This window comes from Danio aesculapii, chromosome 8 (genome assembly GCF_903798145.1).
Source record: "Danio aesculapii chromosome 8, fDanAes4.1, whole genome shotgun sequence".
NCBI lineage: Eukaryota > Metazoa > Chordata > Actinopteri > Cypriniformes > Danionidae > Danio > Danio aesculapii.
In genome coordinates this window covers 3,232,286-3,244,785 of record NC_079442.1, presented here as the reverse complement: position 1 = coordinate 3,244,785, position 12,500 = coordinate 3,232,286, and the positions used below count along the sequence as shown (strand labels likewise).

Genomic DNA, 12,500 nt, shown 5'->3' with positions numbered 1-12,500 from the left:
ACACAAATGAAGATATTTTGAAGAATGCTGGAAACCGGTAACCATTGACTTCCATAGTATTATATCTTCTTCTCTGTTCAACAGAATAAAGAAACTCATGTAGGCTTGAAACCACTTGAGGGATAGTAAAAAATGAGTAAATGTTTGTTTTTGTTTCATTTTCCTTCAGCTTAGTCCCTTTATTCATCAGGGGTCTCCACAGCGGAATGAACCGCCAACTATTCCAACATATGTTTTATGCAGCAGATGCCCTACCAGCTGCAACTCAACACTGGGAAACACCCATACACTCTCGCATTCACACACATACACTATGAACAATTCAGTCAATCACTTCACCTATAGCGCATGTGTTTGGACTGTGGGGGAAACCGGAGCACCCGGAGGAAACCAACATGGGAAGAACATGCAAACTCCACACAGAAATGCCAACTGGTCCAGCCGAGACTCGAACCAGCGACCTTCTTGCTGAGGCGACAGTGCTAACTACTATTTCAAACCTTTATGAGTTTCTTTCTTCTGTTCAACACAAATGAAGATATTTTGAAGAATGCTGGAAACCGGTAACCATTGACTTCCATTGTATTATAATATCTTCTTCTCTGTTCAACAGAATAAAGAAACTCATGTAGGCTTGAAACCACTTGAGGGATAGTAAAAAATAAGTAAATGTTTGTTTTTGTTTCATTTTCCTTCGGCTTAACCCCTTTATTCATCAGGGGTCGCCACAGCGGAATGAACCGCCAACTATTCCAACATATGTTTTATGCAGCAGATGGCCTACCAGCTGCAACTCAACACTGGAAAACACCCATACACTCTCGCATTCACACACATACACTACGAACAATTCAGTCAATCACTTCACCTATAGCGCATGTGTTTGGACTGTGGGGGAAACCGGAGCACCCGGAGGAAACCAACACGGGAAGAACATGCAAACTCCACACAGAAATGCCAACTGACCCAGCGACCATCTTTGCTGTGAGGCGACAGTGCTAACCACTATTTCAAAACCTTTATGAGCTTCTTTCTTCTGTTGAACAGAAATTAAGATATTTTGAAGAATGTTGTAAACCGGTAACCATTGACTTCCATAGCATTGTAATATCTTCTTCTCTGTTCAACAGAATAAAGAAACGTATGAAGGCTTGAAACCCCTTGAGGGAGAGTGAAAATGAGTAAATGTTTGTTTTAGTTTCATTTTCCTTCGGCTTAGTCCCTTTATTCATCAGGGGTCGCCACAGTGGAATGAACCGCCAACTATTCCAGCATATGTTTTAAGCAGCGGATGCCTTTCCAGGTCCAACCCAGCACTGGGAAACACCCATACACTCTAATATTCACACACATACACTACGGCCAATTTAGTTTACTCAATTCCCCTATAGCGCATGTGGTTTGGACTGCAGAAACCGGAGTACCCTGAGGAAACCCACGTCAAAATGAGAAGAACAAGCAAACTCCACAAAGAAACGCCATCTAAACCATCCGATGCTCAAACCAGCGACCTTCTTGCTGTGAGGCGACAGGGCTACCCACTGAGCCACTGTGGTGTTCAATAATACGTTTTTCTATCCCTTAAAAACAACTTAAAGGTAATAAATAAATAAAATATTGCTTTATTGCATGTTTTAATCAAATAATTAAAGCCCTGCTGCTAACGAAAGTGTTTACAAACCTCAAACCTAGATTCTGACAGCGTTGATAATTCAGTAATGTTATTATACCCTTAACGATCACCTTTAACTCAGAACACATACGGAGTATCTGAGTGAATAATGCGCACAGCACGTTCTCTATTTGGCATCATAATTTGTCGTTTTATTAGAATAATACATTGTAGAGACTTTACAAACTCAAAAAGGCCACTCTTAAAACGTTCTTTAAAAAACAAAGATCAACATTACAAACATGAATAAGGGCTGTCCATGAGGACTCGATAGGGTTTATTACAATGCGAAGATACACACGTACTGTACTTTATCTGATGGCTTTCTTTCGTGGACAACGATCAACTTATTTAAGTGCTCTCTTGTGCTGAAATGATCACTGCGCAGGTTCAAGTCTCCTCTGAGGTGAAACGCTTTCTCTTGACAAACCTGAGAAGAGAGAAATAAGAAGTGATTTATTTATTCATTTATTTTTAAACTTTATTTTTATTTCTCTTTTTTTAAAAGAAAAAACAAGGAAAAACTTGTGTTTGATTAGGGAGAGGTTGAAAAGCATAGACTGTAAAATATATGGACGGAGCATCCGTGACGTCACCCATAGGTTTCTGAACACTGCAAAAGAAGCTACAAGTAGGCGCGGCCAACCGTCGCCATTTTGTTCGCGCGTCATCGCACCCACAGCGGGATACCAAATAAGGGCAAAGAGGCGGAGAGTGGGCGGAGCTACAGACGCCTGCTGGCACTTTGCTTAGACCTGCAGACAGACTTTACTTTGGGAGAAACGCTTGATACTTTATTACCTGCGACTCGTTTGTGTTCTGACCACATGTGCTTGGCTGTACACTATATCAATAAAGTGTTTAGACTTTTAAAAACACTGTAGTAATACAGTGAGCCACTAAACATTGTTCTTATGACGTTTTTCTACAGGAGGAAAACGCGAATTACTTCCAAACACTTCAATTGTAGTGTGTGTTAGTAAATGTAGGACTATTGATGAACTCCAGCATAACACTGTATGATAACGCTTCAGATGACTGTTCTAGAGCCTACAGCTAATCAATCTGTCACATTCTGGAGTGCTTTACGGGTCTAAAGAAAAATATTGATGATAAATGATCTTAAATAAAACAAATACATTTATAGAGATGGTGTACAAGTATATAACTTTACTCACATGGGAAACGAGGCCACGTGAACGGTTTGTGAGCACAATTAAGTGCACACAGCATCCCATATCATCTGATAATTGTAAGAAATAAGTCTAAAAGGCAGCTGACTGTGTGAAGCCACATAAAACAGAACAAAAATACGATGAATATGCCGAGATCAGTGGCTAATCTGCCGGATTCAGCTGAGGTGAAGTGACGGCGACCAGCGAGACCTAGCTGTCACTCAAGTGACCACGCCCTTAATTATGCAAACTTAATATAACCTAATATAAAGGAAATGGATGAGTTATAAAAAATTCACCCCCCTCACAGTTGTCATGGAGGGTAATAATAGCTATATGAACCAAAATCGTTCTTTGTACCAGGCTGTAAACACCTTTTTTTCTGCTGTAAAGTTGGCCATTCTAACAGTGGGCTCAAATGCAATTTGCTCTATTATGGAGCCAGGACTAGCGGAATTTTGATGAATTGCAGTTTCAGTTACTTCCGTATTGGCTTCCTGAGAGAGAGCGGGAGGTTGCCGCTTGTTGAAAACGTGTACTGTTGGTGTGCCTTCAGGAACAGGGTTGGGAAACACTGGTCTACAGAACAAATGATCGCTATAAAATAACTTGCCTAATTACCCTAACCTGCCTAGTTAACTTAATTAACCTAGTTAAGCCTTTAAATGTCACTTTAAGCTGTATAGAAGTGTCTTGAAGAATATCCAGTCAAATATTATTTACTGTCATCATGGCAAAGATAAAATAAATCAGTTATTAGAGATGAATTATTAAAACTATTATGTTTAGAAATGTGCTGAAGAAATCTGCTCTCCCTTAAATAAAAATTGTAGAAAAAATAAACGGGGGCTAATAATTCAGGGGGGCTAATAATTTCAACCTCAGGTTATTGTTCATATTTTACAAGTGTTATTTCTACCTCTATGAAGATAATAAATACGAACAATAAAACAGCTAAAATAAAAAGTTAGTCTAACTCAGGCTGGAGTGTATTATAGAATGATTATTTCTGCAGTCCAACATATATTGTTTTTATAAAATGATAAAAAAAACAGCTAAATATGATCAGATAATCCTATATTGTTACGTGTTGTTAAATGTAAGTGCTTATATTTATTCAGCGAGCCTTTGTTATAGTGCAGATATGGCCCGTCAAATGAGAAGTTCGGAGGGCGTGGTTGATTTGACGTACAAGCGTTTGGTTGGACGCTTGATTCCGCGGCTCCGCCTCAATCTGGTAGTCCCTTCTGAGCATGCCCAGGCTGCAATATCAGCAGTTTTTTGCGACAGTTTGAGCCCTTCATGAGGCGTTTTGCATTCAGAGCGTTCAATGGAAAAAGGCGCTGTCATCGCACGGTCCGTATTTTTACTCATTGGTTTTGATCTAGGAATGCAATACCAAGTTCAACCACTGGGTATCAAGCTTACATACTGCATCTTTAATGCTGGCTAACCTTTATCAGAGACTGTAAGTCGACGTAGTTCTCTGTCCAGCTCCTCGTCTGTGATGTTCACACCAGGATTAGGCACAAACTGGACAAAAGCAGCATCTGGGAGATCCGTTTTCCTCGGAGGAGTAATGGGGTTTGTCGGGACCGCTGGGAACAGATCGTTTTCTGGGACGCTTTTCTCCAATAATGACTTCAGCTCCTCTTCCAAGTCCTCCGAATCCTCACCTATAAGAAAAAATACAACAACATTCACCTTTATGGTAAAGGTTCAATCAACTTTATATGTTCCTTTGTTTATATACTTCCAGGTCTACACACTGTTACTATTACTGGTCACACTTTACAATAAGGTTTCATTAGTTAATGTATTTACTAACTTGAACTAAGCATGAACAACACTTGTACAGCATTTATTAATCATATTTCAACATTTACTAATGCTTTGTTAAAATACAAATTTAGCTTGTTAAGATTATTTAATACACTGTGAACGAACAATGAATGACGTAATGATGTATTTTCATTAACTAACATGATCAAATACTTTATTTACAATAGTAAATTTATTGTTCATTGTTTGTTCATGTTAGTAAATGCATTAAGTAACTGTAAATAATACAAATCTTATCGTAAAGTGTTACCATATTACTATACTATTACTAGTTACTACACGAATGTCGTGCAGTTGTTGGCTTTCTTGTATGTTTTTTATCTTTTATTTTTATTGTTTTATTTAAGCTTTATATTTGTAACTTTGTATCTGTTAGCATATATATATATATATATATATATATATATATATATATATATATATATATATATATATATATATATATATATATATATATATATATATATATATATAAATATATAACAAAACAAAAAAAATTACTATTCGATTATGAATAATACAAGCCTGCAAAGTCTGCAATTTTTTTTATGGAAAGTACTTTGGCAAGCTCTCTTTGCATGATTTTCTTGTAAATGAAGCCAAACAAGTTTGTTCTTCAATTTGGCCTGAAGTGTCTCTGGGCCATGAGGCGGAAGTGTTAATCATGGCTAAATAAATTCAGTCATAAAATATTGTCATGCAAAATAAAATTAAATAAAACAAAATTAGATATTAATGGTCTGCATTTATCCAAACGAATTCACTCATGAACTGTTGTTGCAAAATAAAAATAAATAAATAAAATATTTATTGTCTGCGTTTATCAAAACGAATTCACTCATGAAATGTTGTTGCAAAATAAAAAAAAATATATATATATACATAAAATAAAATATTAATTGTCTGCAATTAGCAAAACGAATTCACTCATGAAATGTTGTCACAAAATTAAAAAACAAATAAATAAACAAAATATAAATTTTCTGCATTTAGCAAAACAAATTCACCTCTAAAATGTTGTTGCAAAAAAAAATATTTCAAAATGAATTCACTCATGAAATACTGTTGCAACATAAAATAATATAAATTAAATTAAATTAAATTAAAATTGTCTGCATTTATCAAAACGAATTCACTCATGAAATGTTGTCGCAAAATAAAAAAAATACAAAAAAATATATATATATAAATTTTCTTCATTTAGCAAAACATACACTCATGAAATGTTGTTGCCTAATTAAATAAAATAAAATAAAATATTAATGGTCTGCGTTTATCAAAATGAATTCAGTCATGAAATATTGTTGCAAAATAAAATAAAAATAAATAAAATAAAATATTAATGGTCTGCGCTTATCAAAATGAATTCACTCATGAAATATTGTTGCTAAATAAAATAAAATAAAATAAAATAAAATAAAATAAAATAAAATAAAATAAAATAAAATAAAATAAAATAAAATAAAATAAAATAAAATAAAATAAAATAAAATAAAATAAAATATTAATGGTCTGCGCTTATCAAAATGAATTCACTCGTGAAATATTGTTGCTAAATAAAATAAAATATTGATTGTCTGCGTTTATCAAATCGAATTCAGTCATGTTGTTGCAAAATATCTAAAATAAAATAAAAAATTAATTGTGTGAGTTTAGCCAAATTAATTCAGTCATGAAATGTTGTTGCAAAACAAACAAACAAATATAATTTAAATAAAACATTTCCAGTGTAGATTGTTTGCCAATACTACAAATTAACCCCTAGATACTACTACAAAAAAGGATGTAACACTGATAAACAGAACGCATCAAAGCAATGCCTTTAACAGTTGTAATTCGTCCATTAGCATAGAGAAAAACCTACCAGCATCCGGTGCCCCACTGGCCAGAGTCTGGTTTACTTCATCCTGAGTGTCGCATAGCTATGCAAAAGGCAAGAACGGGAAATGTTGAACGTCTTTTAAAATATGTCGAAACGTTTATAGCATAAGTCGTGCATTATGCAGATTTCCCGTAAATCACCTCCTGTATCTGATCAACCAGGTTTTCTGCTCGCTCCACAGTCACACCCTTCAGTGAGATTCGCAGAGCCGCCACGCCTGCCTGGTATGCCTGCATCACCTGCATCAAAACATTCATTAACATTAACACACACGTAATGAGTGCATTGAAACCATATGTTAATTTGATATCTACATAGAAGGTATGCATCATGGCTGAGTGCAAACACTCTCCAGAAGTGGTTTTTTCCAACACTAGGAATTTGCCCTAATATGATATTCTTGGTTTTGACCATATTTGGAAGGGTCATGAATATTAATGAGCTTTCAGTGCTTGACACTCTCAGACAACCGCACACAAGGTGATGTACTCTGAAATACACACACAGAAAAATATTCATACTTCAGTTGTCTTGAAATATTTGACCAAATTGAGTAGATGACTTGTTAACTGAAGTAGTGGAGAGGTTTATTTTAGCTAGAATGAAAAGAATTGCCTTTTTTATGCCACCAGAGTAACCAATTTTGCTCCAGAGTTGTGTTGTAAATGAAATATAGGCTACATTCTGATTATACTCAACAAAATAGACTGCCAGAGATGTATTTAGAGTATTTTGTGGTTTTAATGGCAGCACGGTGGCGCAGTGGTTAGCACTGTCGCCTCACTAACAGAAGCATGCTCTGGTTTGCCCCAGAGTCCAAACACATGCGCTAAAGGTGTATTAGATTAACTAAGTTGGCCGTAGAGTATGAGTGTGCGTGTGAATGTGAGAGTGTATGGGTGTTTCCCAGTACTGCGTTGCCGCTGGATAGGCATCCGCTGTGTAAAACTTATGCTGGAGTAGTTGGCGGTTCATTCCGCTGTGGCGAAATAAATTTCCCCTGAAATAAAGGACTAAGCCTATTAATGTGGTTTAAATGTATATGAAAACAGGCAGAAATTACTATCAACGTCCTTTAAGTCTAGAAACATCGCAGTAAGAGCTTAGTGATATGACGACGCATAAACGTGCAATAAACACTTCATAATCAGCAGTCTACATGTGTCTGTTTCCTATTTACAATAATACACATCAAATTTCAGAATATATACATTAAACCAACAAAAGATACATTTAAACAGACCTTATGCCTCCTCGGGGTGGCTCTGGAATGCAATTTTAATCCGTATATCCTGCATTTTGCTTTCTAACGCACTGTGAACACTCTGTGATCAAGCATGGCTGCCTGCTTCACAAAACTGCTTACTCCCATATTCAAAATAAGAGTCCACACATACAAAGTAAGCATAATACAAGCTTAGATAAACTTCAAAATGAGGGAAATTTTAGCATTGTTGTAATCTCACTACAATTAAGCTTGTATTAAACAAATTACACTCTGAGGCCACTTTATTAGGTACACCTTACTAGTACCGGGTTGGACCCCCCTTTTGCCTCCAAAACTGCCTTAATCCTTTAGGGCATAGATTCAACAAGGTACTGGAAAAATACACAAGTGTATGTACTTATATTTTGAAAACATGAGAGGCAGGGAAACTAAAAAATAAAAAAAAAAAGAGTTTACAGCTTGTCAAAATGCAGGAAATACGGATTATAAATGCATTCAGCGGCACCAGGAAGAGGAATAAGGTCAGTTTAAATGCATTTTTTGTTGTTTTGTTAGTTAGTTTGTCATTAATATTCACTATAATTCCAACTAAGATCAAAAAACAAGCTTTAGATTAAAGGAGTAATTCCTTTGGTTATAAATAAGCATATAAAACCATTTCAGGTGGAGGAGCTACTCTATGTCCCACCCTATGATTCACATGAGCACATTTCAAAGCACCTCATGGGGACTTTAAGGTTAGACATTAAATGCAGAAAGGAGAAAAAGTGCAACTGAATGGCGTAAATGCGAGTGAGGTGATGAATCATGGGTGATGTTGAGTGTTGTCTGCCGACAGCATGTGTTGTCGTTCACACCAGACTGTCAGGAAATCTGTGCGTCTCACCAGGCGGTCGGTTTGGGAGTTTGCTATTCTGTCCAGGATCCCCTTCACTGTCTCGAGCTGAGCAAACAGACGATCTGCTTTCTTCTCCACCCGTTTGCTCCCACGTAAACACCTCAGGGCCTGTGGCAGGAGAAAGCAGGAATTAATAACACTGATAACAATAAATTAATAAATAAACTACACAAAGTGAGCTCATACCTGCGATTTCTTCCCCTCTTTAAGCAGTGATTTTGCCTGCTGCTTACACCTAGGTTTCAAACACATAAATCATACACAGCGGCATTATAATTACCCATCATGCCACAAAAAAATACAAAATGGATGGAGAGTCTCACGTTTCAGCCTCATGCCCCAAAGCCTCCACACGCTCCTCCAGAAGCTTCTCGCTGCACTGGAGCTGGTAGATTCCCAAGTCCACCTCGCTCACAGGAGACACGCGGCCCTGTCCCGCCTGACTGAATTTCACCAGCTATACGGAGACATGGGTAAAAGTTTAATCAGAGCTGAGCAATCCGAACCCAAACAAGTGCTAAAGCTGCTCGTGATTTTAAAGACAATGATAGAGGGGTTGGAGAATGAAACTGAAACACTGGCCAATTTAGTGATGGAGGTTTGATGGCTAAATTTGAGCCGCCTGGTGGCCAGTCCTCATTAGCCGCATTTCCACTATCGGGCCAGTGCGAGCCAGGGCTTTAATCGGGCCAGGCCGGGCCAATAGCCCGGGAGGTTGAGAAATGAGGCCGAAATGATGTCGCGTTTCCACTGTCGGGCTAGTTGCTCGCAGCGCGTCACGCAAACACCGCCCCCAGAACGTCCCCCGAATCAAACGTCACACAACCCGTCACACAACCCGCCCACTTCAGCGGGAACAAAAAACTCAAATTATAACCACAAACACAACCTGGCATCACTACGAGAGCTGGAAGATGGAGAACACCGAAGCGATTGCTTTTTTACTGTTTGTGGTCTGTTGGTGTAAGGCCAGACAGCGATCCCTGGATAAGGACATTCGAGTTCGGCAGCATTTACTTCGAACACAGATTTCGGCTGCAATGCGCAAAAGAGCAGCCGAGCGACGAGAACGATGATAGCAAAACAAATGTAAGGGAAGAAAGCATCTTGTCTCCTCTTTACCTGACAGGAAAACTCCGCCTTTGTACGTAACCCCGCCCCGAAGCCCCAGTTGGCCCTCCTTGGCCCAAGGGATTCGGCGGGCCGAAAAAGGCCGGACGCTGGCCCCAAGGAAGCCCCGCTTTGGCCGGATTACGCCCCGGAAGTGATAGTGGAAACGCGACTGGCCTTGGCTCGCCCTGGCTCGCTCGCTTTAGGCGCGATAGTGGAAACGCGGCTAATGATTGCACATTCCACCAGTAAGAGCGGTGTGTGAAGATTGAATTAGCAGAGTAATAGCACAGCCTTGCGTTAAATATTGTAATGCACACAGCATAATGGATGTCATATCGGAGTTCAAAAGAGGACTGTTGGAGAGCGTCTCGCTGGTGCATCCTTGACTAAGACAGCAAGTCCCTGTGATTATCAAAAATTGCGGCACCTACAATAATGTCAGCAAACCAACAAGTAGGATGAACCACATCCAAGAGGAGTAACTGTGGATGGAAGAGGAAGAGGTCTAAATGGGATGTCCAGGTGCTAACCTGCGTTGTATCCAAAAACATAAAACCACAGCTGCCCAACTCACTGCTGAATTAAATGTGCAGCTCAACTCTCCTGTTTTCACCAGAACTTTTAATCAGAAGCTCCACCGGGTCAATATACATGACCAGTTGTTTTTTGCTGAAATCATTTCTGCAATCAAAAATGAGTAACTTGTTTGATTCAGCATAGCGTGAACTTACCTGATATAACATGAGAACTGCAGAGTCCAGCATTTCTAATTAGGTTGTCACTCCATTCAGCTCTCTTTTAGCCAAAGACGTCTGCAGTTGGCATTAAAGCAGTGTGGTGTACGGTAAAAGTTACGTTTTCTATTTTTGGACTTGCCGCATGTTACCGCACAACACGACATGTTTACTATTGCAGCCTGTCTTTTTTGCAACTGGGGACGCGTGTGATGTCATGTGTGACGTAGGTTGGTAATTGGTCTATAGTGAGTTTATATACACTATGAACAGCAGCTACGCTAATTATTTTCTTTATTGTCCATTTCCACCTGGTGATACTCTTCCCGAGGCCCTCAGACTAGGCAGAGTCACTGATTCGATCCAAGACCAACGACAAGATGATCCCAAGGTTTCCATAATCCTGGACCAGGCCGTATCCTGAGCAGCTACTGTGGTGGTCATGGAAGAGTGGAGAACATGAGACTGATTCCTGTGACGCTCCAGAGACAGACGAGTCTTCGCTGAGGCCAGCTTCCAGCCTCCGCCGCTGAGACTGCAGCTCTGCACAAGACGTTTGGCCAGCGGAAAAACTAAAATGGCCGTGCCCAACTGAGCCTGGTTTCTCTCAAGGTTTTTTTTCGTCACTTTCACCAATTACTAAAGTTTTTTTCCCTCTCCGCTGTCGTCACTGGCTTGCATGGTTCGGGATCTGTAGAGCTGCGCATAGTTGGATTTGCCCTTTAATATTTGGACTCTCAGTAGTGATTATTAAACCACACTGAACTGAGCTCAACTGAACTGAACTTAAACACTACAAACTGAACTACACTGTTCCTATTTACTGTGACCTTTTATGTGAAGCTGCTTTGACACAATCTACATTATATAAGCGCTATACAAATAAAGGTGAATTGAATTGAATTGAGCCGACTCATATCTGTTTGATTAGCATTGTTTCTTTTGGGTTGTGCAGTTTAATTGACAAAATTTCTACAAAGTATGTTGTATACTGTAAACTCGCAAATTTTTTATTTGTCTCATCCATAACGCGTGTTTATTTCCCTCATTTAAAGTATAAAAAATGTTTACAGGTTGATATTTTTCTGATCCCAAAACTTTGTGATAAGTTGTTTCGGAAAACATAAACAGATGTGTCAATGTAATGTTAGCATGTAATGTAGAGTTTTTACTGTAAATGTCGCATCCATAACGCTGGAATTGCTCATTTGCATATTTTGTAACTTTATAAATGTCACTTCTGATCAATTTAACGCATCTTTATTGAATAAAAGTACTCTTTTAGTCAAAAAAATCATACTGACCCCAAGCTTTTGAGCACACCGAGAGTCACTGAAAGCCTACTTCATTATCTATGATTTTTCACTCATATATGAACACACAGACTGACCTTCTCTCCTTCGTGGAGTGAGACGGTGATGTGTTTCTCTCTCTGGAGCTGCAGCAGAGCCATGCAGAGTGTGCTTTCATCAGGACAGATGTGAGACGAGAGAGATCGCAGCTCTTGGAAAGACAGCAGAGAGCGCGCTGATAAAGCAGAACCCCGAAATGCTGCTAAAAGCTCTGCAGCCTTTTCCTACAAGAGAAAAACAGCTTTCAATACAATCAGCATTGACCCATAACTACCTGCATGCGCTGTGGGCTCCAGGTTTGTTTGTGTTTTGCCATTATATTTTATTACACACTGAAATACAACACTTCACATACAAATTTCTTTGCAACAATAACCTTGCTGCAAGCGGCAGCACAATGGCTTAGTGGTTATACTGAGAGTATTGGAGTGTTTCCCAGTACTGGGTTGTGGCTGGAAGGGCATTCACTGCATAAAACATATGCTGGAATAGTTGGTGGTTCATTTCACCGTGGCAATCCCTAAAAAATAAGGGACTAAGCTAAAATAAAATGATTGAATAAATGAACCTTGCTGCATTTACAAAATATACTAAGTAAAATGAT

General features: G+C 38.6%; 1 protein-coding gene across 1 annotated transcript in view; it reads right to left on the bottom strand.

Annotated features, from left to right (window-relative positions):
- Positions 1–1,802: 1,802 nt before the first annotated feature.
- The window catches only part of chmp7 (charged multivesicular body protein 7), a 17,721-nt gene continuing 7,023 nt past the window's right edge, over positions 1,803–12,500 (bottom strand). Inside the window, exons 4-11 of the mRNA XM_056463020.1 lie at positions 11,935–12,120; positions 9,021–9,154; positions 8,884–8,932; positions 8,686–8,805; positions 6,712–6,810; positions 6,554–6,611; positions 4,302–4,523; positions 1,803–2,102 (exon numbers count right to left, since the gene is read on the bottom strand). Coding sequence (XP_056318995.1) covers positions 2,050–2,102; positions 4,302–4,523; positions 6,554–6,611; positions 6,712–6,810; positions 8,686–8,805; positions 8,884–8,932; positions 9,021–9,154; positions 11,935–12,120 — 921 coding nt within the window. The 3' untranslated portion in view covers positions 1,803–2,049. The remainder of the gene's footprint in view (positions 2,103–4,301; positions 4,524–6,553; positions 6,612–6,711; positions 6,811–8,685; positions 8,806–8,883; positions 8,933–9,020; positions 9,155–11,934; positions 12,121–12,500) is intronic.